At 37.4% G+C, this 16,983-nt stretch overlaps 1 protein-coding gene across 2 annotated transcripts in view; it reads right to left on the reverse strand.

Moving 5' to 3' along the window:
- The window catches only part of ARFGEF1 (ADP ribosylation factor guanine nucleotide exchange factor 1), a 143,948-nt gene that overhangs the window by 13,426 nt on the left and 113,539 nt on the right, over window positions 1-16,983 (reverse strand). The window contains exons 26-35 of one of the 2 annotated variants that reach the window (XM_054497547.2): window positions 16,751-16,920; window positions 16,235-16,386; window positions 15,925-16,097; window positions 14,811-14,971; window positions 13,692-13,822; window positions 8,329-8,458; window positions 6,915-7,050; window positions 6,694-6,832; window positions 5,528-5,582; window positions 415-547 (exon numbers count right to left, since the gene is read on the reverse strand). In XM_054497547.2, the coding sequence (XP_054353522.2) occupies window positions 415-547; window positions 5,528-5,582; window positions 6,694-6,832; window positions 6,915-7,050; window positions 8,329-8,458; window positions 13,692-13,822; window positions 14,811-14,971; window positions 15,925-16,097; window positions 16,235-16,386; window positions 16,751-16,920 (1,380 nt within the window). Of the gene's footprint in view, window positions 1-414; window positions 548-5,509; window positions 5,583-6,693; window positions 6,833-6,914; window positions 7,051-8,328; window positions 8,459-13,691; window positions 13,823-14,810; window positions 14,972-15,924; window positions 16,098-16,234; window positions 16,387-16,750; window positions 16,921-16,983 lie in introns of both variants that reach the window. The other variant, XM_054497546.2, reaches the window with a different exon arrangement.

A 16,983-nucleotide genomic window follows, 5' to 3' on the forward strand; every position in this document is an offset into this window, starting at 1 on the left:
CCGGGCACAGTGGCTCACACCTGTAATCCCAGCACTTTGGGAGGCCGAGGTGGGCAGATCACAAGGTCAGGAGTTCAAGACTAGCCTGGCCAATATGGTGAAACCCCGTCTCCACTAAAAATACAAAAATTAGCCGGGCATGGTGGTGCACACCTGTAGTCCCAGCTACTCGGGAGACTGAGGCAGAAGAATCGCTTGAACCCGGGAGGCGGAGGTTGCAGTGAGCTACGTTGGCGCCACTGCACTCCAGACTGGGCGACAGAGTGAGACTCTGTCTCTCCAAAAAAAAAAAAAAAAGAAGTGATGACACAATCAATTATAGTATATGCTTGTTAATAATAAAAGTAAAACCAAAAATGTTAACCCTTTCCTACATAAAACACAAATTTATTTTTATTAAGAGAAATAACTCACTTGCTGTAGATTTAATTTTGCTGAATTCTTCATTAACAGCAGACGCAGAAACCAGTGGTGCTTGTGGTCTGTTATCCACAGACCTTGGTTGAATAGAATCATGAATATCTACAGACTTCTGTGATATTGTATCCTAATAAATAAAAAAAAAACATTGTAAGTATGGTTAATAAAGTTTATGGGTGAAAATATTTTCTAAAATGCTATTTTAAAAAATTATATTATGTCCCTATGAAAATGATGTTTTACACATTACAGTTATAACACAATCAGAAAATTATTTAAAATTACCTGTACATAGAGAAAAGTTGACTTTCTGACCCTCACTGGGCTCAGGTCTGAAACCATCCAACAGCAACAGATAAAAATGCGAAACTTCAAAGTGTAGAGAAACTGGTCAGCAATACCCACAAGTGTTCATGAAATCTAAACAGACACCTTTTGCAGGGGTAAATTTAGAAAAGGATCTTTTGTCACCCATGGACCCAGGGACTAGAAAGGTCAATGTGAAGGTGACTATCTAGGAGTGTCGTATCATGAAGAGATCCTGGACCTTGGAGTCCAACAGACCTACACAAGAATTAGGCTCCAGGATTATTTATTTATTTACTTTTTTGAGATGGAGTTTTGCTCTTGTTGCCCAGGCTGGAGTGCAATGGCGCGATCTCGGCTCACCACGACCTCTACCTCCTGGGTTCAAGCGATTCTCCTGCCTCAGCCTCCCCAGCAGCTGGGATTATAGGCATGCACCACCATGCCCGGCTCATTTTGTATTTTTAGTAGAGGGGGTTTTCACCGTGTTGGTCACGCTGGTCTCCAACTCCTGACCTCAGGTGATCTGCCTGCCTCGGCATCCCAAAGTGCTGGGATTACAGGCGTGAGCCACCACGCCCAGCCACAGGTTCCAGTATTATTAAGAGTGTAACCTTGGAAAAATGATTAATTTCCTGAGGTGAGGTTTTCTGATCTAAAAAGAAATGACATACTTTCCTTGCAGGTTGTTAAGAACTAGAGATAATAAATCCAAAACACTAGCAGCACAGTGTTGGGCAATAAATGGCAGCTGACCCTACTCCTCCTCGAGCTTTCTTTCATTATAAAGGCACAGCACACTGAAGAGATGAGAGAACCTGGTTTCAGGAGGAGTGCTTAGCTTTTGTTATTCTGACCTAACAGTCCCAGCCTGAGCAACCTTACCTGCTGTGTGAAAGGAAGATGGCCCTGTGTTACCAGAAATAGTAATAATCAAAACAATATGTTAGCTTGGACTTAAGTGTATTTTAAGGAAGAAATTACTCAGTTCTCAGAATTAAAAACGTATTATCTTACTGAAGATAAATGAAAGCACTGGTTTTTAAATATTTTTGGTCACGGGCCCTCTTGAACAGTCTGATGATTTCTAAAATGTTCTCTCCAGAAAACTAAACCTACACAAAAACTAGGTCACAAAATTAGGGATTTAAAAACCTTGCTCTGTATCAGAGGAATTTTTGGATGTTAGGTATATTGTTTTCTCAATTTTTCTCACTAACCAATGTAAACAAGGATAATTTTCGGGATGTCCTAAGTAATAGTGGGTTCTGTTCTGAATGGACGTCCGCACAACAGAGTCATGGAGCAACACGGGCCCAGTATAGATGTCACAGTTCTCAAGGGCAATTCAGAATGATACTTTTCTGTGAAATCTAAGTTTTAACTGTTGACAATTTGTTAAGAAAGTTAAAAGTTGTGGGGAACAAATCTGGTCAGTGGGCATTAGTTTGCTACTTTACAGCCTCCTGGCTTTAAAATTCAAAGGTATTATTGGAAGAACAGTACAAATTTGAGAAGATCTGTAGATTAAATAAGAGTGTTGTTTCAAGGATAATTTTTTGATTGTTAGGGATAAGTGGGCATTATATTTACAAATTACTTTCAAAGAATTCAGAAAATTGTGTGTGTGGGAGGCGGGGTAGCCAGATAAAAAGAGGGAGGAAAGCAGGGGTTGGTAACAACAAATGTAAAATGACAACATTTGGAGAAACTTGGTGTAATGATTACTTTTGTGTCAATTTGGCTAGGACACAATACCAATATCCTATGTACTTAAGCCAGATACTTAAGTCAAAGGAGTAAAAATTAATTCAATTAAACACTATTCCAGGTGTTCAGCTGAAGGTATTTTATAGCTGTGGTTAACATCTATAGTTAGCTCACTTTAAGGAAATTATCTTCAATAATCTAGATGGTCCTTATCCAATCAGTTGAAGGCCTTCAAAACTGAGCAAAACAGGTTTTCCTGGGGAAGAAATCCCGCCTGTGAACTGCAGCTTCAGCACCAGCCCAAGGCTTTCCAGCCTGCCTGCCTGCCCTACAAAATTTCAAACCTGCCAGCCTCCACAATCACATAAGCCAGTTCCTTAAATCTATCTATATAAATCTCTCCTGCTGGTTTTGTTTCGCTGGCCCTGACAGATTTTGATACCATGAAATGGAATGTGGCTGTAACAAACACCTAAAAATGTAGAAGTGGCTTTGGAACTGGGCAATGGTAGAAGCTGGAAGAGTTCCGAGACACATGATAGAAAACACCTACATTGCCCTGAAGACACTGTTGGTAGAAATATGGATGTCAAATGTGGTTCTGGTGAGGATCCACAAGGAAGTGCAATGTGTGTGAGAGAGCTTCTACCATCTTAGAGAAGACATGTATGGCCATGAAACAGATTATTGGTACAAATATGAATGTTAAAAGGTGCTTCTAGTGAGGTCTTACAAGGAAATCAAGAACATGGTATTAGATACTGATAGACAGGTGATCCTTGTTGTAAAGTGGCAGAAAGCGTGGCTGAATTGTTGGGTGGAAAGCAGAATTCTAAGTGATGATATGTAGTTGAGATTTCCAAGCAAAGTGTTGAAGGTGTGGCCTGGTTTATCCTTGCTGTTTATAGTACAATGCAAGAAGAAGATATATTGATGAAAGAACTGTTAAGCAAAAAGAAACTGCCACTTGATGATTTGAGAGGATCTTGTGCCTATCCAGATTGAAAACGATGCTACAATTAGGAAATGAATTGTTAGGAAAGCATGCTTTGGAGAGAAGGCCAAGGCTATAACAGCTGGACGACTTTTTCCCAAAGAGATTAAGTATATATCTAGTGGATCCAATCGATCATCTCAGCAGAAGCCAAGAACATAACAGGACTATCCAGAAAGATGTGTGGATCGCCCTCTTGTTTAATGGCATGGTTTCTCTTAACACATACAGAAGACCCACAAGGATTCTGAGAATGATATACCAGCAGACATATGGCCAGCCTAGAATGAAAGGGACAGAAACAATAAGAGGAAGGGAGGCTGACTTCTAGGATTCTACAGGCAGAAAATGGGTCAACAGAGCTGCAAACGTGCTAACCTTTAAGAAACAGAAGAACAACTGAGAGTGTAGGGCTCAGGCCCAAAGAAGCAAGCCATGGCCCCAGAGGGCAGAATATCAAGCCACACAGCATTATTCTCAGGCCTTAAAACTCAACGGAATTGTCCCTGCTAAGTTTCAACCCTGCTTAGGACTGGTGATCCTTTGTTCCTTCCAATTTCTCCTTTTTGCAATGAGAATGTCTATCTTATGCTTGTCCCACTACTGTATTTTAAAAGTTACTAACCTGTTTTCTAGGTTCACAGGTCCACAGATGGAGACGAATCCTGCCCCAGAATAGAGCATACTCAAGAGTGTCATCCATCCTTAATGCAGATATCTGAGATGATCAGATTAGGGACTTTTGATTATATTTTTAAGGGATTTTGGACATAGTGTTGATGCTGTAATGAGTTTAGACTTTTGGGGACCTTAGAATGGGGTGACCATCTTTTGCCGATGGGATGGACACGAATTTTTAGGTGTCAGTGGGTAGACCATAGTGGGATGAATATTGGCCCTTAAAAGGTATGTTCAAGTCCTGACGCCTGATACCTGCAAATGTTACCTTACTTGGAAATGAGGTCTTTTCAGATGTAATTAAGGATCTTGAGATGAGATCATCCTGGATTTCAGGTACACCCTAAATCCAATGACTAATGTCTTCATAAAACAAAAAGGAGAGGGAGAGATTTAATTCACACACAGTGAGGAAGACTATGGATAGATGGTGGCACAGACTGGAGTGATATGTGAACAAGCCAAATAATGCCAAAGGTTGTCAAAAGCCACCAGAAGCTGGAAGAGTAAGGATTTTCCCTTAGAGCCTTTGGAGGGAATGTGGCCTTGCTGACTCCTTGATTTGGGATCTGTGGTCTTTAAAACCATGAGATAGTAGGTTTCTATAGTTTTAAGCCACCAAGTTTGTGGTAATTTTTTATGGTAGAACTAGGAAACCAATACACTGGGTGAAGTGAATATTAGAATTCTTTGTACTGTTTTGTTTTACTTTTCTATAAGGTGAAATTATATAAAAATAAAAAGTTTAAATACTTTCCAACAATATCTTCAGCTTTGCATGGAGACAGCTACATAATCTGGTACCTTTCTCTCACAACCCTTAAAAAATCATTTTGCTCTATGTCCTATATTTAAAAATAATTTAAAATACTCCCTTCATGGCACTTAACAAAGACACATATCAGTCGTCTGTGAAATTGACCACAGAATTAACCTCACAATTCCGGACAGCAAATTTACACCATCTTCTTAAAAGAGTCAAACGCATCACAATGATATGAATCTTCGCGTTCCCTCCTAAATTCATAATGAAACTTAATCTCCAATGCAACAGTATCAAGAGGTAAAGATTTTAGGAAGTGAGTAGGCCATGAGAATTAGTGCCTTAAAAAAGGACTGGAGGGAACTAGCTAGGCCCCTTTCTGTCCCTCCTCCTTCCACGTGAGAATGCAGCAACGAGGTGCCATCTTGGAAGCAGAGAGCAGCTCTCACCAGACACTTGATCATACAATTCCCAGCCTTTGTAATTGTAAAAAAATAAATTTCTATTTATAAGTAATCCAGTCTCAGATATTTTTTTAATAGCAGGAATGGATTAAGACACATGTAAGAATTTGACCCATAATAAAATTACTCATCACAAATAACTAATTTCAATATACTTTATTGATTAAAACTTACCAATGGCTTTTCACTTACAGGAGATGGAGGTAGGGGGGCAGTTTCTCCAGAAGTGGGTCGCCAGGTCAACAGCCTTTAAGATACCAAAACCACATCAATCACTAGGGGGCTGTGCCACATGCCACATCCAGCATATTTTGAAATGGGCCCAAGAAAGTAACAAGAACATACCAACTAAACAGTCCATCTTTGACCAATGCTAAGAGCAATTTCCTAAAAAACATCTAGTAAAAAGTTTAAAATATGTACTTTTAGAAAAAAATTAAGTGGCATTTAATATAATTAAAAGGGTAATATGGTCACCAGTTTTGCATTAAAAAAACACTTTCTGATAAGTTTTAAAGATTTCAAACCTCCTTTCCCTAAGTATTAATATCAAATATTTTCCAAAGTAAGAGGCTTCTCAAAAAAAAAAAAAATTCATAAAATTGGCCAGGCGCGGTGGCTCACGCCTGTAATCCCAGCACTTTGGGAGGCCAAGGTGGGCGGATCACCCGAGGTTGGGAGTTTGAGACCAGCCTGACCAACATGGAGAAACCCCATCTCAACTAAAAATACAAAATTAGCCAGGCATGGTGGTGCATGCCTGTAATCCTAGCTACTTGGGAGGCTGAGGCAGGATAATCACTTGAACCCAAGAGGCAGAGGTTGTGGTAAGCCGAGATTGCGCCAATGCACTCCAGCCTGGTAAACATGAACGAAACTCCATCTCAAAAAAAAAAAAAACCTACCTCACTATAATTCCATTTCACACTCATCCCTTAGAGAAAGATGACAAGCTGTTACAAAATATGAAATATAGTATGTGTAAATACATTTTCCTTAGATTATTAAAAGATCAGTAACAGAAACAGGCTGAGATTTTTTTTTCCAATTCAAAACCACTGCTTGGTTTGATCTGAATAAATAAAATCTTATAAAAGTCAGAGGAATCACTTCATTATGTCCCAAATTTTGGTAACCAGACTAAAGGTTTTGGTTTATAAATAGTTTAATTTATGTATTTGTTATAGTTTACAGCAGTTTGGTTTGTAATAAATCTAAATCCATGTAAGAGTAAGACAAGCTTAAAAGGATTTCTGTTATGAGAAATCAGTAGTCACTATCAAACTTTTAATCACTAGTCACTCTCCAACTCATTCAATATACAAATATAAATGTAAAGTTGTATAAAATCTTCTTACGCATGTGGGATTGTGGTTTTGAAGATATCCAGTGTGCAGTTGCAAGTTTTATCCCAGATTTCTAGGGTAAATTTTTCACCATTCAGAATAACAACATTCTCTAAACAGTTTGTACCAGATCGCGCTAACTGCTCATTGTCTAGGAAAGAAAAGAGCAATTCATTTATATATTACCAGGGTCACATTTAACACTTTGTGTCACATATCTGGTACAGACCTACCTTGCTGCACACACCAGTAGAGCTGAGCAAAAATATCATCCAAAAGTACATCACTGAGTACTTCTAAATACTGAGTGAATACATCACAGATTGCATAAAGTGCATGATTGCAAGTTGTTGTCATCCATTCAGCTTTCTGGGGAAAAAAGTTGTTAATGAACATCATGCCATTAATCACCTACTATGATTTAAAAAAAAAAAAAATATATATATATATATATAAATGTTTTCATATTATTTTTAAAATGGAAGGCTGTCAGTGTTCCTTTTAGACCACTGAATTCCCTCTAGAACGTTATATTCACCTCAACTTAAAATGTGGTATCTATTGCTCCTCATTATCCCATAACCACCTATGTACACAATAATTTAACTATTTTTGGCACTATCTGTTTTGATTATTAAAAAAAGCCACCACTGTATCATCTTGATATTAACATTATGATTTTTCAAAGTGCATGAATAGCAACACCGGCCTTGCTCTAAAATATGACAGAACATGAAAGGGAAATAAAGAGGTAAGAATTTGTCCAAATGGGATTAGCATAGGTTTAAAATAAAAATGACTTTCCTGAAGTATGGTTATCTGAAAACACCATAAAAAAAGTGCTATACAAAATAAGTGTAATTTATTTTTTTCAAGCCCATAAAAAATAATTGCAGAAGTCTGCATTTAATACTACTGTATGGAACAAAAGGGGAAAATATGAAGCTCTCGACACATTTCCTAAAATGTATATTGTAACTGGTTCATAGTAAAATATGTTGAAATAAATAAAATTTACTTTGTATTCTTTACTCAATATAAAAAAGAAGTCACTATATAATACTAAAGAAAGTTACTGATGCTTTATAGTTGTAACTATCAAAATGAGGAAAAGAAATGGAAAAGTCAGAAAAACACTGAAAACAAAACAGAACAAAAAAATCAATTCATCAATTCAGTTCTATCCCCCACATAGTGTTCTTTTTTTTTGAGATGGAGTTTTGCTCGTCGCCCAGGCTGCAGTGCAGTGGCGCGATCTCAGCTCACAGCAACCTCCACCTCCCAGGTTCAAACAATTCTCCTGCCTCAGCTCCCCAGTAGCTGGGACTACAGGCACCTGCCACCACACCCGGATAATTTTTGTATTTTTAGTAGAGATGGGGTTTCACCATGTTGGCCAGGCTGGTCTCAAATTCCTGACCTGAGATGATCCACCTGCCTTGGCCTCCCAAAGTGCTGGGATTACAGGCGTGAGCCACTGCGCCCGGCCAGTGTTCTTAAAGACATAGTATTATATTCTCATGCCTTAAAGAAAAATTTTCTAGGAATTCTTTTCTGTACTTAATTTGAAACACTAAAATGTATTGATGATAATACTGAGAATCTTTTAACTTGACTAAGCTAAACGAAAATTGTGTATCCTCTTACCTCTGTCTGTTGTTCTGGCAATTTCATATTGTCAAAGATTCTGAAAACAATTCTAAATAAATCCTGCCACCAGTGTTTCTCATAAGTGTGGCCATATGTTTTCATTATTTCAAACATTACTGTTAAACCCCTAAAATGACAAAACACAATTAGAAAGCTGTAATACAAAAAAAGCATACTCCTCCTAAAATAGTTTTTATAGTTCACAAAGCAGCTGAAAACAGAAAGCTTAAAACTAGTCTGGAATTAACACATGACACTGGGTTTTAAAAAATTTAAGTTGTAAACAACAGGTTCCTTTAGGATACATCATTCGGGAAAAAAAATCTCCAAAGGTCTTGGCCGTAAACTGTTTTATTTTACTTTTCCTTTACTCTTACTTCACCAATGCAGCATTTAAAAACGTAAATGGAATTACAAATTGAAAAGGATAACTGTTTGAGTGAATATTAATTTTGTGGCACTATAGCCAAAAAAGAAAATACATATACAGCAGTCTAAGAACAAAACAAAAGTTAGATTTTGGAAAATCTTTTTCAAATGGGGATTTTTACCCAATACTAGAAGGCTTATTCATGCAACATCCCCAAACAAAAGGATTTACAAAAAAATCCACTAAGACATAAGCTCCATGAGGGGAGGAGTCTGTGTTTCATTTCTTGCGATATATATCCCAAGCACACAGCAGTTCTCATTGCCTGGGAGGCAAGCAATGAATATTTGCTGAATAAATTGCTTAGTATTAGATGGACTAGCTTTTGAGTAAGTGTTGAAACTGAAACTCAAAACTTCCTTCTTCATTCCTTACCGTTTCTTGAAATAACACTTTTATGTAACCATTAGAAACTTTAATCTTTTCTCTATTTGTTGCTTTTTCTGGGAAAATACAGGCATCCTCCAATTTAGAAACGGCTTATATTTCCAAAAGTTTGAGAGTAAAACAGAACAAAATTTTCTTTGAAAGGCTCTCATAAGGACTGGAACAGAGCTCAACTCATTTGTTGCTATGCTATCCCCAAACCTAGTAGATGGCTCATACATAGTAGGTTCTCAACAAGTTTTTGTTAAATGAATGTGTAAAAAAACATTACAATACTTCAGGCCAACAGTAAGTCCACATTGGTCTATTTGATCCCTAAGATATCTAATGTGTAATACTAGCAGTGGTAAAGAAGCCATAGTAAAGAAACTCCCGGGAAAGAAAGTCTTCCACAAGAGACACCTCTCAGAGTTCCACCACTGATGCTAAACCCATAGTTCCCTCCTTGCAATGGAACAAGGTTCCCTTGTCCTCCATCTGCTGAGCTCCGTATCTATTCTCTTCCACTCCAAGTAACTGGATGCTGCCTCTCATGGCTGGGAGTAAGTGGATATGGGCAATCTTGTTTTTTCCAGGGCCCAGAGTAAACACAGAGATCGTTTCCAAGGATTTTTACTGTGGAAAATGTCTTTTTTTCTTTTCTTTTTTTTTAAAGCAATACTTAAGTAGTTGGTGTAGGGAAAAATAATACAGTCATGTGCTGTGTAAGGACATTTCAGTCAACAATGAACTGCATATAAGACAGTGGTCCCCTAAGATTATAATAGAGCTGTAAAGTTCCAATTGTCTTGTGACATTGTAGTTGTAGCTTTCACTGATTGTAGGGCAACACTTTACTCACATGTTTATGGTGATACTACTGTAAACAAACCTACTGCACTGCCAGTCGTATAATGATAAACAATTATGTTAACAATTAATGTGTCTACTATACTGCACCTCTCATCATTATTTGCAAGTGTACTCCTTGTACTTACAAATTTTTAAAAAGTTAATTGGAAAACAGCCTCAAGCAGGTCCTTCAGTAGGTATTCAGGAAGAAGTCACTGTTAACATAGGAGATGACGGCTCCATATGTGTTACTTCCCCTGAAGACCTTCCAATGGGGTAAGATGTGGGGATGGAAGACAGTGACATTGATGATCCTGACCCTGTGCAGGCCTAGGTTAATGTGTGTCTATGCCTTACTTTTTAACAAAAAAGTCTAAGAAGTAAAAAATAAAAATAGAAAAAAGCTTATAGAATAAGGATATAAAGAAAATACTTTTCTATAGCTGTACAATGTGTTTTAAGCTAAGTGTTAATATGAGTCAAGTTTTTTAAAATTTTAAAAATTATAAAGCAAAAAAGTTACAGTAGGCTATGGTTAATTTTTTATTGGAGAAAAATATCTTTTCATAAATTTAGAGTAGCCTAAGTTTACAGTGTTTGCCTCCTTTTCATTCACTCACCACTCACTCACTGAGTCACCCAGAACAATTTCCAGTCCAGCGAGTTCCAGTCATGGTAAGTGCCCTATACAGGTTTTTGTTGTTGTTGCTGCTGCTTTTTTTTTTGAGATGGAGTCTTGCTCTGTCACGCAGGCTGGAGTGCAGTGGCGTGATCTCGGCTCACTGCAAGCTCCGCCTCCCAGGTTCAAGCCATTTTCCTGCCTCAGCCTCCCGAGTAGCTGGGACTCCAGGCGCCCGCTACCACGCCCGGCTAATTTTTGCTATTTTTAGTGGAGATGGGGTTTCACTGTGTTAGCCAGGATGGTCTCTCGATCTCCTTTCCTCGTGATCCGCCCACCTTGGCCTCCCAAAGTGCTGGGATTACAGGCATGAGCCACCACACCTGGCCTACAGGTTTTATCTTTTATGCCATGTTTTTACTGTACCTTTTCTACGCATATATATATATATATATATATTTTTTTTTTTTTTTTTTTTAGGCAGAGTCTCATACTGTCACCCTGGCTGGAGTGCAGTGGTGCCATCTTGGCTCACTGCAACCTCCGCCTCCCGGGTTCAAGCAATTCTCATGCCTCACCTTCCCAAGTAGCTGGGATTACAGGAGTGCACCACCACACCCGGCTAATTTTTGTATTTGTATTTTTTAATTTTTATTTTTATTTTGAGACAGAATCTCACTCTGTTGCCTGGGCTGGAGTAAAGTGGCACTCTCAGCTCACTGCAACCTCCACCTCCCAGGTTCAAGCAGTTCTCCTGCCTCAGCCTCCTAAGTAGCTGCAATTACATGTGCGCACCACCATGCCTCGCTCATTTTTGTATTTTTAGTAGAGAAGGAGTTTCACCATGTTGTCCAGGATGGTCTTGAACACTCCTGACCTCAGATGATCCGCCCACCTGGGCCTCTCAAAGTGCTGGGATTATAGGTATGGCCACCATGCCTGGCCAAATTTTTATATTTTTAGTAGAGATGGGGTTTCACCAGGTTGACCAGGCTGGTCTCGAACTCCTGACATTAGGTGATCTGCCCACCTCGGCCTCCCAAAATGCTGGGATTACAGGCGTGAGCCACTGCACCCAGCCTGTTTAGATATATTTAGATACACAAACATCATTGTATTAACAGCTGTACAGTACAGTAACATGCTGTGCAGGTTGTACCCATGGAGCAATAGGCTATGCCATCTAGATTTGTGTAAGTACATGCTATGATGTTCACACAATGCTGAAATTGCCTAGTAATGCATTGTACAGAACATATCCCTGTCATTAAATGATGCCTGACTATATTTGGGACTTTAATTTTCGGTATTTATCCCCAAATCTAGAGAATTTTGGAAGAATTAAGTAAGAATGCACACAAGAAGTTCTTTCTACACAGTGTTACACCAATTACAGTGCTGCACTATTTGTTGTTGTTAAAGACAGAGAGTCTCAATTTGTTGCCTAGGCTGGAGTACAGTGGTGTGATCAGGGCTCACCATAGCCCCAACCTCCTGTGCTTAGGCAATCCCGCCTCAGCCTCATGAGAAGCAGGAACTAGAGGCGTGACCAGCATGCCTAGTTAACTTTCTGTTCAAAGAGATGGGGTCTCACTTTGTTGCCTAGGTTGGTTTCAAACAATCCTCCCACCTTGACATCCCAAAGTGCTGGGATTACAGATGTGAGCCATGGCATCCGGCCCACATTTTAAGATGGAAGCTAAATAGCAGCCCATACATATCCTGGGATGAGGTAGGAAAATCAAAGGCCATCACTGAACAAAGTTTACTGATCTTTTCCCTCTCCTTTACTAACTAGAACACACATAACCTCTTTAACAATTGGAATCTACCCATAATCTGAACATGGAATATGGTGAGAAATAAGGTATCACAGTGCCAAGCAACAGAAGGCTAAGAAAGCAGGTGGATCCTCCATCAAACAGACTTCTACAAATAAATAAAGGGTGAGGGGAGAGGGTGCTGAGTTTTCATGACCTGCTAGTCATGATATGTCAGCCGCTCCACTGAGGCAGCTGGACAACTGAAATGGGGCTATCTTGAATTTTAACAAGTTCCTAACAGGTCCACTGATAAACAATCCACCATGTCTAAATATAAAATAAAATGTTTTTCTATAGTGCTCTCATAATTAAAATCCCTAAGGGTTAAGTCCTATTTTGGATTATCTATTTCATAAGAATTTCTGTTGTAACAAATAATACTATAAAAATGAAAAATTTCTTGGGATATAAGTCAAATTTAACCTTGGTGGCAGGTGGGTGTGATTCTGGCATAAGGTGAGAAAGGAGAGATTCATTCTGTGCTACCTTTAGAAATTCAAAAAATTCGATAAAGTTACACATCCAAATAACAGAAGATTCTTCCAAATAAGAAAGATTCCTAAAAGATTTTGTTTACCATAAAATTGAACTCACGGTGGGTTTAGAGGGTGACAGATACTAGGACACACAAGCTGGCCATTTCAATGTGGCAAAGTACAGGGCAAAAAAACTACTATGGGAATCATATGAGCCGTGACCTAAGAACAGTGTGTTAGCACTTGGCCAGTTACATAATATCCATAATAGTTCCTTTACAGATTGACTATATGTTCATAATGATCTTTTATTGGCAATATACTTTTGAAAGAGTTCTATTTTCATAGCTCTATATTATTCCAAACTATGTTACTGACCAGGTTACAAAAAGAAATGGTTCTTCACCTAAAACCCACCAGGGATGTGCAGTTAAAAATTCTTCTATCATTCATCAGGAAATAAAATAAATTTTGCCACTAACTTCAATTTATTATTGGAAACAAATAATGAAAAAGACAGAATGTTTAAAGGATTAAATTAACTTAGAAGCTAAAATCAAGCAGAGGCTATAATCAAATATTTTAAAAATAATGTAGTATTTCCATTTTTATTTTGCTCTAGTTAATATTTTTAAATAATATTAACATATTTTAAAATATACCTAATAATTAATATGTTTGACAAAACACTTGATTTTATGGTCTTTAACTGTGAGACTGTGTTTATAAAGAAGAGTTAATTTGATTAAAGTCAAAATAAATCCAAAATTTTAATTACAAACATAGATTGTTACCTGGTTCTTACATCTAATTTGCATCTATTGATGATACAGGATAACTCAAAGAGAATTGGGAACCATCCTCTCACCCACACCCTGTCTTCAGGTGCTACGTTCATATCATCGCTTGTGTATTCCCTGAAAGCCTTCAAGAAAAAAGGTAGGGTTATTAAAGGCAAAACATAACACCCATACATTCAGTATATTAACTTCTCAAAAAATAATTTAAATGCTTCACAAACAACCAGGGAGCAATTTAATAAACAATAATTTATAAAAAATGGACACTGTAACTGCCTACAATTTTAGTATATGTGCCACTGAAGTAGGCAAAACATAACTGCCTATAAAGAGCTCTGGACTAGAATCCAAAAGTTAGCTTCACTTTCTACTGTCACCAGCTTTCTGCATTATTAGCCAGGTTAATTCAGGTTTCCATTTTTATCACTTAAATGGTTATGATACCAGACAGCCACATTAACCACACTGGGGAAGTATGAAGTGAAATGAGTTGACGTATCTAAAAAGTACCAAGCACCTGATCGGTCCATGGTAGTACAGAATAAAATCTTATTACCAAATCTACGATACATCACTTTCTCTTACGATAGTTACAAAGATAGATTCAAATATACAAGTTAAATATGGCAGCTAGATTTTCAATTCAACCTTTTACTTTAGAGCTTAAGCCTACTCTTATCCATAGTCAGTCAGCTTCAGTATTACACAGGACAGACAGACAAGATGCACTGTAGGGAATGGTTAGAAACACAGGCTGGGGCTCAAACCCTAGCTCTACTTTACTAGCCCTGAAACTATGGGCACATTTTTAAATTTCTCTATGCCTCAGTTTCTTTGTCTGTATGGGGCTATAACACTATCTATCCCATAAAGCCATTAGAAGATTAAACAAGTTAATACAAGTTAATGAAAAACACTCAGAAAAATACCTGACACTTTCAATAATGGTTAGTTATAATCACTAACCATCCTAACTCGGAATCAGGCTGCTCAGATTATTTTTCAAATTACTGAAAAATAAATGCATCATATATCCTCAATTCCCAAACAAACTTAAGATTTCAAATTGGAAAGAATACTCTGCAAAATTTTGTTTACTAAATGACGCTATACCTGAGGTCTATCAGACACATATTTTGCACAATGGCGAATAAGTCGAATTGCTTCCATACTTGTGTCTGGGAAAGCTGCATTGCATGCAAATTCAGACAAACACTTCACTGCATCCTGGAAAGAATCAATGGTCGCTGGAAAGTGTTTTTCAAATACAAGGGCTAAAATAGAGAAAAATATATATTACTATAATTTTTCAATTCTTCTTAGCTGTACCAAAAATACACCAACCTCTAGATGTAATGCACTTCCTTAAAGGTTGTTACAGGCTCTGACATCCAACAGATATGAAGTTCAAGACTATCTTTACCACTTACCTGACTGCCCTGAGTGGTGAGAATGGTAAAACTTGTTTGTTTTGTTTACATTATAAACATAGTACCTACTACAGTGACTGGTACACAGTAGGTACTGATTCAAATTTGGTTGAATGAATATACAAAATTACTTAACCTCTCTGTATCTCGGTTTCTTGATATAAAATGGAAATAATCATAATATACACAGACAGCTGTAAGCACTACATAAAATAATAAAAGTGAAGTGCTTAGCATAATACTTAAGCAAGCACGCAATAAATGACAGCTATGACGATGCCATGATTCTTGATGTTGATGGTCATCATTGTCATCTTCTATATAGGCTTAATTTATAATCTTAGTATTTCAGTCAGTCCCCCTTGAACTTAAGGGGACTCCTCCTTGAAGAAGGCTGTGCAATGTACTTACTGGTCAAAAATAAAGGCTTTGCTTTAATACTCCATGGGTCTCAAGACCATCTCCATCACCAGTTCTGTGACCTTACATAAACTGCTTAACCTTTCTGGGGCTGAGTTTCCTAATCTATTTTGAAAAAAGGGATGGATAATAAAGATGTTTAACTGTGAAGATTAAAGAAATTACGTGAAAAGTGCACACAGCATTTGCCATATGGTAAATACTCAATAAATGTTAACTGTAATAGTAATTTAATTATTTTTATTTACTCTGGTTCTGTAGACAAAACTTGGTAAACTTAAAGGCCATAATCTTATTGTTACTTGAATCACCTTCTGAACACGTTAAGGTTGCTTTTTTTTTTCCTTTTACTTGAACACAGCTAAGAGAATACTCACTGACAATGTGCCCGGTTGTTTGGAATGCAAGTTCCACTATGCTTTCATCTTGATCAGATGCAGCTAGATGAAATACAGAGAAAATGTTCTTCCATCCAGATCGAATGTTAGCAGCTTGAGAATTAACCATCTGTGCTATACACCGTACAACCATATCTCGAATTGTTGGAGACCTAAAAATATTAATATAATTGCTTGGATATGCAAACAGATAAAACTCATCAGTTTTTCCCCATTTCTTCTGTTTTTCTCCCTGCTGTGGAAAACAACAAGATTTTCCTTCTGTTAAGCAATTCAACAAATATAGTACCTGTTCCGTTTCATTATATGTTCAAAAGGTCTTAAGAAATCCTTCTGGAATCTGAAATTAGCAAGCTCCCCTTTCTCTAAGAACTTCATTGACAACTGCCTCAAGGAGTCTACTGCAAAAATAGCTACATCTTCATTAGGATTACACCCAACCTGTAATGGCGACAGAAATAAGAGATGCTAATTAATATCAGCAGTAAAAATCTACAGTTCTTTATTTTTTGTCTTAGAAAAAGTATAGAACAGCATAGATAAGTAAATCCTAAGATTTTCCATAAAGGCATTAAGTATGCTAAAAATATTTCTCAACAAGAAAAACAGAAATTTTAAATCAAATTCTTAAAGCCCAGAGCAATCATTTCTAAAAAGAAAAACATCATTCACAGGGTTTTCTAATTTAATATTAAAAAGTAATAAATAATTGCTTGGAAGGGAAAAAGGCTCAATTTGATTACAAGGACATTCTAAACAAAAAATATACTACAAATGTAAACAAATACCACAGTTATTCAAATACCTTATTAAAATGATCTCCAATAACTTCCCAAATTCGAGACCACTGCAATCTTATTCTTCCCATGTTGTAATATGATATTTCTACTATTTTTTGTAGACTAAACATTCTTGGGTGTGTCGTGGAAAGTAATTCATCCATAGACACAGCACAGAGCCAACGGACAAAATCCACTGTAATATAAATACATTTATTTTTTTTTAGCTCAACATTAAAGTTATTTTGGCCCCAAGCCA

This window comes from Pongo pygmaeus, chromosome 7, assembly GCF_028885625.2.
Source record: "Pongo pygmaeus isolate AG05252 chromosome 7, NHGRI_mPonPyg2-v2.0_pri, whole genome shotgun sequence".
NCBI classification, from domain to species: Eukaryota; Metazoa; Chordata; class Mammalia; order Primates; family Hominidae; genus Pongo; species Pongo pygmaeus.